Source organism: Glarea lozoyensis (genome assembly GCF_000409485.1).
Source record: "Glarea lozoyensis ATCC 20868 chromosome Unknown GLAREA1, whole genome shotgun sequence".
Lineage (NCBI taxonomy): Eukaryota > Fungi > Ascomycota > Leotiomycetes > Helotiales > Helotiaceae > Glarea > Glarea lozoyensis.
In genome coordinates this window covers 1991916-2006103 of record NW_007360983.1, presented here as the reverse complement: position 1 = coordinate 2006103, position 14188 = coordinate 1991916, and the positions used below count along the sequence as shown (strand labels likewise).

Here is a 14188-nt window from a genome sequence, read left to right as displayed (position 1 = left end):
CTAAAGAGCTTCTTGCTACATTCACGTTCATGTTAATGACCTCGACATTCGTTTGGCGAAACGCATTGGTAATGAAGGAAACGTATGCTATCTTAGTTTAGATGAGTAACGATAGAGTGGAAACAAGTTAAAAGATGCAGAATTTGATGGTATAGAGATATTTTCAAGTTGATTGCTGGTACTTCGTTTCATTCAGCCAGATGATGATCTCGGTGCAAGAAGCAACAAAAGGAGTAGCGGAGATTACAGCTCATACACAGCTCATACATTGAATAATGAATGAACGGACCGTTAGCCGACGAGGATATCCTCTTCGAATTTCGGAAGACCGATATCTTTGGAGCTTCGAAGTGAAAAAACGGGTATGAAGCTTCAAAACGAACGCCATTGGTGGGATCAAAGTTAATGCACAACAAAATAGTGAAGGAATTAAGAACATACCCACGGGAGGCTTTTTATTTTAGAAGAAACTCTACCATTAGTATTGTTGTTTTTAGATATGACAATCTGATGTCGACACACAGCCCTCTGAGCACGAGCATAACTGGTAAGAAATAGATCTTTGGTCAAAATTTTGATTCATTATATACCACTCCTAATCATCCTGTGCATTACTCTTCACGCTCACTAATCACGCAGCTCCCTCCTATAAACAAATTAGCGTCCACTACTCAACTTCATTTGAGAAAACAAACCTTTCTCTGCCCAACAAAAAACCCCAATCCAAAGGTCTCAGTCGTAAAAGTGATCTTACTTCCCTTAGGAACTGCCGCCTATTAGCAATCATCCCCATCACCTTTCCCCTCTCTTTGTCCCTGCCCTCTCCCTTTTCCCCTCCCCTTTCTGTCCATTACTCACAATAAAACACATCCCCCTTAACAGCATGCACCTTCTGCCCACTTTCATCACTAATATCAAACTCGCCATCCACGATAATCTTCATCTCATGGTACGTATACTCATACACGAGCGGCGTGCCCTTCTCCAATCTATAGAAACCCGCGGAGATGGGCGAGGTTGGGTCGTTGGGCTCGGACGTCGCGATGTCGCCGAGATAGGCGTTTTCGTTGGCGATGAGAGGGGGTTTGAAGGAGGATTGCGCGTTGGAGAAGTGTGTGAAGGACATGTTGGAGGGTTTGGATTCGGGTGTGGTGGTAGGTTTGGGGGATTTGGTTTTGCTGAGGAGGGAACCCATTGTTAGATTGGATTACTTTGCAACTTATCGTCTCTATTTGGGAGGAGATGAGTGACATACCTTTTATCTTCTATCTTTTACAAACAATTGAATTGTAATACAAGCACTGAATTCAGACTCAAAACCCAGAGCAACCCAGCTTCTTATGATAACATCCGGGTGTCAGCAAGAGCGAAGCTTTCCCTTGTGCCCCACTCTAGCAGCGACCCCGCCATTGCGTCTGGGATGGGATTGCTGCTTTGGGTTTATTGATGCAGTGGTTTGAGTTATTGATGCAGTTGTATGGTAGGGTCGAAGATGGGATTCGATGAATTGGGGATGCGGGTTGTTATCTGGTGAGAGATTGGGTAGCCTTACGGTATGGAGATGCAAGAGATGTGTTTGTAGTCCGAATAGGCGAGCATTTTCAACACTTCAATTGCAATATCAAAAATAACCTGCCGGTTGTTTTCATTTTCCATTTTTTCATGGAGTCATTCAATGGTATTAATTACACTCTTTCTACAATTGAATAAATTCATATCACAAATAATGTAACACCAAAAATCACATCAATCAAACAAACCACCCCCGTCGAGGCCCAAATGGCCAATCATTGCTGCCCTATCGTTTACCCCGATAAGCACCCCCGGATCCCTTTCCCCCTTTCAGCCATTTCAAACCATGAAACAAATCACCTGACCATCCTCAACCTCCTCGCACAACCCACCATCCCCATTCCAACCTAGCTCCCGTCCAAGACCCACCCAAATATACTCCTCCAGCATCCAAACCCAAAACCAACACTCGCCAGCCAAGAAATGTCCTGTTTCTCCCCCCGCACACCCCGCAAAAAACCTCGTCTCACAATCGCACTCTTCACGCTCCCACAAAAAGGGAAATATCACTACACATTTCTGCTTACGCCGAAACCTAGTTCCCCGCCTGTTTCTACAAGGGGAGATCCGGCGAATCCGACGCCGTTGGTGAAATTCAGCGTTGAGAAACGAGAGAAGGGGGCGGGAAGGGGATGGGATGTGAGGCGTGGGAAGGAGGTGAAAGAGGTGCAATGGGTGTTTGAGCGTGGTGAGATTCCTGATTTGGAGATGGCGGCTGGTTTGCACTGTTTGGTTACAGTGGGGAAGGTGCTTGATGTTCTCGCGCTCGAGGAGATTCTCGCTGAAGTCGAGATTGAGGGAGAGAAGGGGTTTGATAGCGAAGCCTGGGTGGGTGAAGCTTTCGAGAGGTGTAGATCACGGGGCGTGGTGACGGGGAAGAGTGGTGTTAGTGGACGGGAGGTGCGGTGGAGGGAGTTGGAGGAGGAGATTGGGGAGTTTGCTAGGCGGATGGGGACGAGGGAGCGGGATGAGGTTGGGTGGATGGGGGAGGAGGGGGTGCCGTGTTGGGATGTGCTGGGGGGTGGGGTTTATGCTATGAGTTGATTGTTTTGGAAGGTGTTTGGATGGATAGGTACCTAGGTAGGTGTATTGGGTATTGGATGAAGGTTTGAAAAGTGCTGTGGTGTTGTGGTGTTTTGGGATGTTGACTATGCGCTTTCTTCATTTGTTCTGGGCGGTGACTTTTTGTTTGCAGGATTGTTTTAGGAAATATACATGGGATATAAGAGTCATCCATTGCTTGTAAATGGTTAGAAAAATATGAGGTCTCGCAATCCAAGGAGAAATAAATTTAAGTCCATGTAATATTTGCAACTGGGTTTTGTTTCCTTGATGTGGAGAAACGAAAGACCCTTGCTTAAAAGCTAAGTGGTTTAGCCAAATAACCAATAAATTTTGCGAGCTGTAATTAAAACACCATCCCATTACCCCACTATTCCAACTCCAACGCTCAAAACACACTCCATAATCCCATATCTAAAACTTAATCCCCTCCCAATCCCTCCTAACCCACCCCGAAACCTCTCCCTCAACATCAACCTCCACCATCCCCTTCTCATCAAGTCTAGCATCACAATCCGTAATCTCAATCACCTTCCCACAATGCGCAACCTCCTGTCTACTAATCCCCGCCTCATCCCTCGGGATCCACAACCGCGGCGACCTCTTCCGCATACTCGGCGGACAAAACGCGTCTTTCAGTACCGATTCCTCGTAGTGGAATTCCGGGATATCAGCCGGGATTTGCTGGCGCAGGATGTGGTAGTCGGAGAAGATCTCTGGGTGCAGGAACTTAAGGACGAAGTTGGGCTTTATGGTTGGGTCGGGCGAGATCCAGTGGGTCCAGAAGTCGATGGAATCGATGAAGGCGGGGAGTGGTGAGGCGTTGTATCTTTTGCGGAGGAAGCCGGAGGCGGTGGTGGTTGATAGTTGGATGACTCCTTCAACGCCTTCGACGTCTTTGACGCCTCGTGTTTGTTGTGTGCCGTGGCTTACTTGGTTTGCTGGGTCGGCTGGGTCGAAGTCGGAATCGTAGCCAATGTCTTGTTGGTTCTCGGCGTCATTGTCCTCGAATGCGTCGCTTTTGTCTGCGAGGTTTGAGGCATCGACTGGGTGGTTGCCAGCTAACCTCAACGCCTCCTCTGCTGCTACGGTTCGAGGAAGATTGAAGATGAGCGGACCAAGAGCGTCGTTGAGCGACATGTTAATTAAAGTGGTCATCAGTAGCAACCCAAACGTGATGACCATTGGGCCGTAACCACCTTGAACACCAAAAAGTCCGACCAGGCATATTTCAGCAAGATAAACCCCGGTCAAAGTCTGAGTGAGAGCTCGAGGATAATGCAGGCCACGAGTATCTCGTTCTGATGAATAGACGTAGAACAGATTCCACCGGTAGCTCAGGTAAACGAGGAAGAGCCCGATAGCAGCGACTCCAAGCACGATTGGAGCGATGAGAGAGTAAGAGATAGCTAATACTGTTAGTATGCAACATCACTCGAAAGATCATGCAGCTCACCTATGACACCCATATTGGTAAACACAGGGTACACGCTTCCCCAATGGATCTTCCGCAGACGATGATACCGAGCAGATCTCAGCCTTGGGATGATCCCAACATCGCGCATCAGAACCAACCTCCACAAGCTGCCCAGGTGAACAAGTCTGTTCGCACTCATCGCCAAGCCCTGGAGGATGAAATATGAGATGTAAAAGTTTGAAGCCTTTGGTAGACTCCTAGATAGCAATTCTCGAGACGAAAGAGGATCTTTGATGATATCCTTGATTGCAGCTGATGCTGCAGACGTGAGTGTAGTGATGAGGAATACTTGCACAATCTGAAAAATGAAGTACGCGTTCTGAACGAATAGCTCAACCTTGGATTCAGTAGCAATCCCTGCTTGACGTGCACATGCTGGCCTGGGTTAGCTAAAAGTCATGACTGAATATGGTACAACTCACCTCGAAGAATCATTGGCACAACCGCCATCAACATCGCAAGCGCAACAGCAGGGAGAAGACCAGATATTAATCCCAAAAGCACACTTGGGAGTTTATTGATCCACGCCAGAAATTTCAGCAATTCAGTCAGTGATTTGACGTTTGAAATCATCCCCACAACTGCAGCGGGGAGTGAGAAGAACACGACCATAACAGCGACGAAAGCTTGGATCAAAAATCTTCGTACAATCCTCTCCCACCATGGCATGCTAAGCGCATCCCAATTGATTTCTTCGGGTCGAATTCCCGTAATCTCAGGTCTCATATGGTTTGCTCGATGATGAGCAAGGGTCTGGTATGCACTTTGCGCATCGACTTGGGTGTGGAATTCGATGAAAACCGCTGGTATCAGCGGCCCTTTCCCCTTGCGATATCGACTTCTTAGCTTTGCAATCTCTGGAGCCAACTTCTTCAGGCGATTGCGGGTCCATTTAATTGTGTCGACTCTTCGTCCGTAATTTGCGATCGGTCGGTGAACGGGTCGCTCACTGTAAGGTATCCATTGCGCAGCGATGGAACCATTAAGATCGAAAGATGGATTGTTACCGCCAGTTACAGACGGAAGAATCGGAGCTCCATCTGTCTTGATGGAATCCTGAATCGAGCCTGGTACCCCAGGTGAGTCTGAATTCAACGGAGACAGTGGTGGAGACGAGAAAGAGTCTTTCCCTTGAAAATCGTTCTCATTTTCTGTGACGTTAATCTCCAGCTTCTTGAAGTCCTCAGTTGTTGGAGATTGCACTCCCTGCTGGATTCCACTAGGCCGGTAGCCATTTGCAATTGCTTTCCTGTACACTTCATTTGCTTTTCTGATTAACACGATTTCCGCTTTCTCTAAGCGTGCTGCGGTTTGCTCTCGTTCTCTTACAAGTTGATCGAGATCTTCAGTATCCTGAGGTATCCAAATGTTTTTTACGCTATCTCCGAACACTCTCCGTAGTTTCCTAGTATCTAGAATATTCTGAGGCACGCATGTGAACAGAACTGTCCTTGAAGATAACCGTTCTGCGTAGAGGGGAGACACGATATAAGCTTGGCGAAGGCTGATAAAGTAGACACTTTCTCGAGATATCATGTAGAGAATGAATCCTGTTTCCATCAGTCGAGACTTATGTATGCATTCGAAAAACTGACCAAAATATATCCATGCCAAAATTGCATGCATGTAGAGTTTACTTGGGGTGGTGATGTTTCCAAATGTGAGCTTGTCCAGTTCTTTATTGGATCCACCTCCATAAGCATGATATGGCAGTAAGATCGGCCATGTGATGACTACACCAACCGTACATATCACACATAAGACCTTGAGATAGCGAAGAAAGAGGAATCCATCGAGGGAGGAGTGATTTAGGACTACTGTATCAGGTGTTTGATAAAATGGCTTGATCCAATTGAACCATCCATTTGGTATTTCTGGGGAGCGGTCACTATACAATCAGCTCACGTTCTCTCGTATAATGCATTGTGGTATTATTGGCTTCTACTTACTGGATATCTAAACTGCCTAAGAAGGTCCGTGGAGAATACACTCGAGGATACTTGCGACGTAATACAACAAAAATGATAATACAAATAAGCGCATAAATCGAGACAGGCAAAAAGGTCATGAACAACGTCGAAAAAGAAGCCGAATTCGTCGGACTAACTCCAACCTTTAGGGCTGAAGTAGAATTGGCTCCATTTCGACCCGATCCGATTCGTGGGTCCTCACTAACGCTCTAGAAACCATCAGTTCACGATGCTGCAGACTTGTCTCTCTTCGGGAGTAGGGTAGGTGCCAGCGCATAACGCCTTGTCGGGAACACAGGATCACTCACCACCTGCCTCTTGACAAACTCGCTCAAGACATTGATGATGCCCTCGGAGGCCATCGTTGGTTTCCTCTAGTCGACTCGAGGTCACGACACGATCCACGGTCGTCTCTTCATATGTCTCGGAGTTGTCATAGATATTTGCTTTTCGCTTGGAGGCTTCGCCAGCGATGTTTTATCCCAAGAGGGTCGGTGTCAGGGGTCGGCACGCTCTCGCCGTGCATATTGATTGGATATCTCTATCCAGTTCGGGCCAGACATGGCTGAGCTGAGGCATGCTTGTGTATGTTTTGACCTCCAATTGGTTGACCGGGAGAGTCCGAACTTGCTTTTTTTCGCCCCTTGTGTCCCGGTAAAATTGGCGAGCTTCCAACCCGCACGTCACATGCTACACAGCGAGATGTCACGTGCAAGTTTGATCCCCAGCGCCACCAACAGTTGCGAGGTTACACACTGCAATACCTGCGTGTACTAACATATGTAATTGTGAAACATATAAATGCTTAGTGGTATTTGAAAACTTCGAATATATCATATGTTACTTCAAAATGTCTCCTCGGATTTCGCATTTGCCTCTCTTATCAATTCTTCAACTTTTCTTCATTATCCCTGTCGCCACCAACGTCGTTAATTGCAGTCATCCCCAACCAAAACGCTGCGATATCTCCACGAGCACTTTGAATCCTGCAAAGCTGCAAAAAGTGGTCTTATATTAAGTGGCATCCATCAAGCCCACCAATTGTGAATGAAACCGGCCAACCTAATTGTCATACCCTCCTCTGGCTTCGCAGTCTTTGGCATCTAGCCCACCCACCTCTGGCCACTCGACCCAATATTTAGACTCGATCGTTGACGGGCATCCACACCGCTAGCAACGCCTTCCACACTGTGGATGTGGTCATTCGATGGATCAAAGCCGCCAGCAAATATAAGAGAGACCAGCACCCTTCTGGCATCCTTCCAAAGCTTCTTCCAACCTTAGCTCCGTGAATATTTGGGAACTTCAGCCTCAATCTTGGATCTGCATACATCGTACCATACCAGAACACTTATTTGGTAGCGGAGGGATAAGACAAAGCAGCTTTTTATCGCCATCTGTGGCCGGACTTCCAAGCCATTTGTGGACAAAAGAGAGAAATTATTGACACAAAAACAAATTCGAGGAAACAAGTGCTAAATAGAACTTGAAACCAATTTTGTCCAATGCATGAATGATTCACGATAAGAAAAAATCGTGATTTCAATTCCCCATTGCGCGAAATCAATCATTGTCGTCGCATCAAAGAAAACCAAATCCCAAAGCACCACACACACACAAAATATTGCCAGAGCGCCAAAAAATCCCAACTCACAAAGGAAAACAGCACTTACATCACACCATGCTCTTCAAAGCGCTCCGCTCCAAATCATCCTCAAAAAGCACCACCCAACAAGAGTCTCTGCGCGTCACCTCCGCAGACTCGCAACACACGCACGCATCCCACGACCAGAAACAGCCGTCGGAAATCGTGACGGCGATGTCGACGAGGAAATCGGGCAAGGAGATGGATGATTTTGAGAAGTTTCTGGAGAAATCGAGGAGGGATGAGGAGAAATTGGAGAGGAAGAGGGAGAAGGAGCGGGAGAGGGAGCTCAGGGAGGCGGAGAGGAGGAAGAAGGAGGTTAATATGAGTCCGTGGGCTAGTCGGATGTAAATCGTTTAATGGGTTTGATCGTGGGAGGAGGTGGTGCGTTCAGGAGAGATTGTGGTGATAGTGAGGTTTGTGGTGAGGGGTTGTTTTGGTGATGAGGGGCTCATGGCGATCGAGAATTTGAAGACAACCTGAAGTACCGAAATTTCGAGCTTTCCAGATTGCACGTTCGGGCTGGATCGTATTACATCGACTCCGATTCCCATAAAGCCGCGAGAAGTCGATTCAAACTCATCTTCGGAGCGATGTTGCCTTCGTCGTAATACATCTGGCGTCGTACCACCAACACCCTTCACCAAAAACACAATCGATATATCGAAAACTCACACTCGAAATCTCCACAAACAAATTACATGGGAACCCACCCATTATATACTCTCCCACCAAAGTTCCCCATCAACAACGATCGTCTCGCATCGATATATTTTATTGGTTCATGTTAGTGGTGATAAGTGCAGGAATTGCGTGCTTCAGCCACGATTTCATTTGTTAGAGTTGGAAGCGGGATTCAACGTATCCTTGGCCATGGTTTCTTCTTTTGATGTTGGCGATGATCTTTAGATACCCTTATGGATTTAAGTTTAGCTTTGCGATGGGGTGATGACTTAATGTGGTGTTTGCTTCTGCGGAGCCGTTTTTGGTCGGTTGGTCTTGCTTTATCACTGGGTCTAGCGGATCTTTTATGTAAATTCTACTCGATTCATCTGAGCGCATCATTCTCTCTCCTTGAATTGGGAAAAATCAGTTTATTGTGCTCATATTCATAAGCACACGTAGATGTCAATGACTCTTCGCGGTCCTGCAGAAAGTTCCATTTCCCCTTTTATTAAATCATGAAGTTCAAGATCTGTCTACATCAATGACTCTGTTACGTCTGGAGCATCGAAAAGCATTACTGAGTAGTACCTATCCGCTCAGTTGAACATGTTGTGCACTCAACGACATGCATGTTGCCTGATGTTTCCACAAATGCATTAAAACATCTTCAGGGGGGGTTGTTTGCGCTCTTCTTACATGGCTTCTGAATCCGGCTTTGCCATTTTTCGGGGGGTTTGAGTTACTTGTAGAGTACTTGAAGTGGCGACCAATTGTTGGAAATTGGTCAAGTAGCCGCGGGGGTCTTGAGTACTATGCTCGAGTATGTTGTGCTAGTGTGACAGGGGCCTTGGATGTGCACTATTGAGCGTTAAGTTCAATGCAAAGGCTCTATGAGTCTATTGAAAGGCATTCCATTCATGTGACCAATGCGTTTTTGTCCTTCGGCGTGATCTACGGTGTTTTCCCGACTGGATGTGGCAGCTCATGTTTATAAGTGGCAGGGGAAAATGGAGTCCGCAATAACTTCTACAGTTGCATAGAACTTCAAGTCCCAAATTCATTCCCAGGAAATGACTGTCAGGTGATGACAACTTCCTGATAGCCTGGAACAGTGATCTGAGTAAATCGGCGGCGAGATTTTCAAAGAAAGTGCAGCTTGACTCTCGAAGCTTATAAGTGTAACCGAGAAGTTTAAGTACATTTTCATGAGGCGGAGCTTTGGTTGTGTAAGTCGCGGGTACTTACTGATCAATTGCGCGGCCATCGGTTGGCCAATTCTCTAACAGACGGTATTACTAATTTGTAACGCCTGTTCTCTGTCGCTGGGATGCATCATTAACTTTGCAAAGAAGTTTGCTTTCTCGCTTTCATTTCTCAAGTTGCAATGTCATTGACCTTGGTCTCCGGAGTCAAGTTCTTTTGCTAGAATCTCATCAGTAACCTCCTTGGTTAGATTGGCCACAACCCAGATGTTGTGCTTTGGGTACGCGGTCACTGCATGGAAGCTGTGTGAACACCAATTGTAAAATGACTGGATTGGATTCGCCCTTGACAAGGCTGAAGAAGAGTAGACGGGTAGTTGAGTTTTGCTTTACACAAGACTCGTATTCAGGGGGTTGAAGAGGGGAAAGAACACAAGCGCTTAATTCCAAGTTGTCAGATCATGACTTCGCCTTTCTTCGATTTCCCATGAAAAGCCTCCCTTCATCTTAACGAAATCCAATCTAATTATTCAAATTCTGTTATCAGGTCAGAAAATCATGGATCCGGTATCGATTATCGGTCTTGCGGCGTCAATTGTACAGCTCGGCGACTTTGCACTGAAAAGTATAACCACATTGTCAAAAATTCGGGACTCAATCAAGAATGGCTCGAAAGATCTTCAGGCTATACAAAATGCTATTTCATGCCACGCAAATACACTTGATAGTGTGTTTCCGCCGCTAGACTCATCATCCATATATGCTAAAAATGTTTCAGGGTTTACCGAAATTGCTTTCAGCACCAAAACCCGATCAGAAGCCGAAGAGAAATTAGTGCTTCAATTCCAACAGCAAATACTGCAGTTCAAGGATGCTCTGAAAGAGTACTCGAAGGTTGGCCAACCATAAATAATAAATATTCAAGACTAGTAAGTCAATATCGCTGACCGCTTTGCAGTTGATGAAAAAAACAAACCCGACAATGTTTAGCGGCAAGAAGACGGGCCTGGCAGAAACTGCTGTGAGAATGCTCTTGAAAGGCGATGAGATTCGCAAATATCTGGAAGTCTTGGACAAGCAAATATCGATCATCTATTCCTTGAGGCAAGAACTTGCAGGGGTAACAAAACATGTTAATTCTGGGGATGACTTGCTGACAATCCTAGGATCGAAAATAAGAATGAATCGCGAGACACACAAGTTATTGTCCAAAATTTCACCCCACAGATTGCATCAATCCACGAATCTCTGGAGATAATGAACCGGCGAATTGCTCCACGCCAACATCTTTCCGACCCTCTTGCCTCGCGTACATCGAAGGTATCCGGCGTTACGTTGCCTAACATCACGAATGGTGCTGTCACTTGCAGATGGACTTCTCGCAGCTTTTTGTCGGCTCTAGGGAGTTTTCAGTGTTATGGGGCAGTAGACGTGCGAAACGTCAAGAAACCCGCAAAAAAAGGGTCGATTCTTTCTGAAAGTTTTATTGATTTCACGTTCAACCCAAAAGCCTTTTTTTCCAGCTATATGATAGCTTTTCGAGCTAGCTGGGCACAGTCTAGTGGTTCAAGCATACATATTGGGTTAAAGCCCATGTGCCACAGGATTATCACCGACGCAGCGACCTTGGAATTGTTTGGTATGAGGACCTGCAAGGTACATGGATTGATGAGATGGTGGGGGTCCAAATGTGCTTGCAGACTTACAAATCCTCTTCGCCAGGCCCTTCGCCAGGACCTCTTGCAGTTGAGTGCCTACTCAGCTCCGGCGTTGTTTCTGCAAATGATGTACTGTTACGTCCCCGTGAGTTTATAGAACAATCCAGCCTACTCGAAGTAAGTACATCGACGTTTCTTCGTAACTATCCATGTTCAATATCGTGGTTGAAAATTGTGAACAGGGAGCTCTCATTGCTATGCACTTCGACAACTATGAGTACATCTACGAAGTATGTCACTTGCTTTTGAAATACGGTGCCGAAGTAACCTCCTTGTGAGTTTAACCGTCTTATTAGGTCACTATCGCGTCTCATGTTTGATATTACCAGTTGTTTCCATATATTCGAAAATAAAGTTTACCACTTTCAGGAACGCTCTCTCTGGAAAGATACAAATCGAAACATCGACTGGGATAGGTGCCCTATCAGAAAACTGCTTATTAGCTTCAGCCAACAGTCTTGGGAGTATAATGAATTTTGGTGTGGTTCTGTATTTGCAGTCTCTCCTCTTGGGTACTTGCTGCAAAGGAAAGACAGCATCAAATCAATACGAGATGAGTACTCTGACTACATCGACATATTGGACTCCACAAATCGTCTCGATAGATGGCTCCTAGTCACTTTCGCACGTTTTGACGAAGGTTACGCGAAGCTTCTCGATCAAATGATTAGGACTTGGTCAACCATACCGTCCAGATATTCACTTCACATAGACCAGGTGAAAATGTGGTCTTCGACGGATTCAACAAAGATCATAGTTCAAGTTCGTTTTGGGACGCGGACAACTTCAGGTCAGAAATCCTACATTTTGGTACTCTCCAGATGTATCAATACTTTATCGAAGATTGTAATCGGCCCGCCAACTATTTTAACCTGAACGACGACTTCGAAAATAGTTTTATGGCACGCAATATTGAAATATTTCACAGCTTACTTTCAAAACGGAAGAGTTTTTCAATTGAGGAATTTCAAGGAATAATAGACAGCCAGCATCTTTGGACCACCTTAGCTGTGCCAGAAGGTTGGGATGTCATACTTTCCAAAATACCCGCTCCCAACGAAGGCTGTATGAGTCCGTATCTCCACTTACTCTTACACCCCATGTTTTCAGAATCATCAGTGGGACTTTCAGAACTGGCTGACAGATTGATTCAAAGAGGCGATGCCACCACGTGCAACGGTTTCATTCTTGGGAAAGAAGTCCTCCAGCTAGTTCTTAACCCAGAGGTCGCTGAAAAGGAATCCTATCCGGGCCGATACACGCACAGCGTAGAAAGTATTTTAAGCTTACTAGTAAGTTACCCAGATGTCGACCTAGAAATAGGTACAGATGGACTGTTCTATCGCCAAGATATGGAGAACAGGCACCTAGTAGTCTTTGAGGAGATTGTAGGCTTCACGCCATTAATGATAGCAGTGTACGCTGGATATGTGAGCGTAACTGCTATTTTGGTAAATGCTGGCGCTGGAATCCAGAACAAAGCACTTTGTGGCTTTTCTGCAATTCAACTCGCAAGACACAATGCTCAAGGGGATCATCCCCGAAAGGTCGATTGGACAAAGTGTAAGGAGTACGGTACGCGGCGCATAATTCTCTCCATATCCCTTGAAACAGATATGGAGACGTTGCGGTTGCTTGAAGGCGCATTAATTACCAGAACCGACGAGGAGGAAACTGAACCTGCGTCTACCGTTGATGGCGAGTTAATATTATCACGAGTCAACAAACAGAAAAAGCTGGGATATCGAGGTAAGCGCGCCCATACGTATTTTAATTAGTATCTAAGTTGTTGGAATCTGAGCCACAAGAAAATGAACACATATTCTAACTATCAATTTCCACAGATATCTTAGGACTTTCAAGTCGATGGCTTCAATTCCTTGTCAAAGGTCTCAACGAGCTAACAGTCATGCTACACTCATACGCCATAAGCGCATTTTTGCTCAACACGGCTATGTACCTTCTCCTCGCTATTTCGATATTCACATCCCCGACTTTTCAGATCTCCGAAAGTTTTCGATTTAGGACCATCTTCACATTCTTCACACGACCGATTGTGATCATTTTCATAGCTGTTACACTTTGGTATGTGCGGCGCTGAAAGAGGTGGGACGAGATTTGGAATATCAGGAAAGAGAGTTCTTAGCAAGTTTTGTATTTCTACTCCTGTTTACTAGTATATTGAAAGTCTCATTCATTCAATGCAGCTAAGTTGTCAACAGCGTGCTGGGTTGATGACAACGGCAACCTTGCGTCCAGAATATTTATCGATGGATTGCAATGAATGTCTCAAACACTCCGAAAATGAAAAGTACAAATCGCACGTGTGGGCCTGGCTAACTTTTGAGGTGGCTAAGATTTGAAGTGGAAGTTCCGTACAGTGTTTATGCATCTTTTTGTGGGCAACTCCGTGGCAGATTTCCGAAAAGAAATCAGGCCTGTTTGAGTTGTCTTCATAAACTTAGTACTATACTCGCTCGCGTTATTTAGTTTAGGCTGTATTAATCATTTATAACTGGATCCATTCTTTTTTTAGTGAGCCGATTCATTTTCAATAGGTCATTGGGTACGTCTTAGGCTACAATCTCCCAAAGCCTTGTCAGCCGAGTAACACTGGTACTCTGATCGTTCACTGTTTGCAGATCCCGATGATAACAAGTTGTGCATAATAAGCAGAGTAAATTTGAAGGTCAAGAGCGAAGCTTTGTTTGATTCCCATGACCGTTTATTGCCAGTTGTATGATTGTTGCAGTCAGCTTAATGTGAACTCAAAGAAAAGCAAAGGCTATTTGATGTAGAGCTCGCCTCAATCCAAATTTCATTTTAATAATTTTTTCAATCTTCGAAGGCTTTCCTCGATTGAGGTGGTGTCATGT

At 45.5% G+C, this 14188-nt stretch overlaps 5 protein-coding genes across 5 annotated transcripts; 3 read left to right on the top strand and 2 right to left on the bottom strand.

The window, feature by feature from the left end:
- Positions 1 to 631: 631 nt before the first annotated feature.
- GLAREA_09310 (RmlC-like cupin) lies at positions 632 to 1195 on the bottom strand (the record flags this gene model as incomplete). Its single annotated transcript, XM_008078271.1, has 3 exons — positions 632 to 646; positions 696 to 766; positions 859 to 1195. 3 exons carry the CDS (start codon positions 1193 to 1195, stop codon positions 632 to 634), a joined length of 423 nt encoding a protein of 140 aa, XP_008076462.1.
- An 800-nt stretch (positions 1196 to 1995) lies between these two features.
- On the top strand, positions 1996 to 2616 carry GLAREA_09309 (uncharacterized protein; the record flags this gene model as incomplete). Its single annotated transcript, XM_008078270.1, has 1 exon — positions 1996 to 2616. One exon carries the CDS (start codon positions 1996 to 1998, stop codon positions 2614 to 2616), a length of 621 nt encoding a protein of 206 aa, XP_008076461.1.
- Positions 2617 to 3048: 432 nt separating this feature from the next.
- On the bottom strand, positions 3049 to 6443 carry GLAREA_09308 (uncharacterized protein; the record flags this gene model as incomplete). The annotated part of the gene is made up of 6 exons (XM_008078269.1): positions 3049 to 4043; positions 4091 to 4486; positions 4534 to 5661; positions 5707 to 5999; positions 6061 to 6290; positions 6390 to 6443. 6 exons carry the CDS (start codon positions 6441 to 6443, stop codon positions 3049 to 3051), a joined length of 3096 nt encoding a protein of 1031 aa, XP_008076460.1.
- A 1319-nt stretch (positions 6444 to 7762) lies between these two features.
- GLAREA_09307 (uncharacterized protein) lies at positions 7763 to 8077 on the top strand (the record flags this gene model as incomplete). The annotated part of the gene is made up of 1 exon (XM_008078268.1): positions 7763 to 8077. One exon carries the CDS (start codon positions 7763 to 7765, stop codon positions 8075 to 8077), a length of 315 nt encoding a protein of 104 aa, XP_008076459.1.
- Positions 8078 to 10152: 2075 nt separating this feature from the next.
- On the top strand, positions 10153 to 13413 carry GLAREA_09306 (Ankyrin repeat-containing protein; the record flags this gene model as incomplete). Its single annotated transcript, XM_008078267.1, has 8 exons — positions 10153 to 10321; positions 10373 to 10488; positions 10553 to 10714; positions 10774 to 11233; positions 11317 to 11429; positions 11495 to 11586; positions 12025 to 13061; positions 13157 to 13413. The coding sequence occupies 8 exons, from the start codon at positions 10153 to 10155 to the stop codon at positions 13411 to 13413; spliced, it is 2406 nt and encodes an 801-aa protein (XP_008076458.1).
- Between the last annotated feature and the right edge of the window lie 775 nt (positions 13414 to 14188).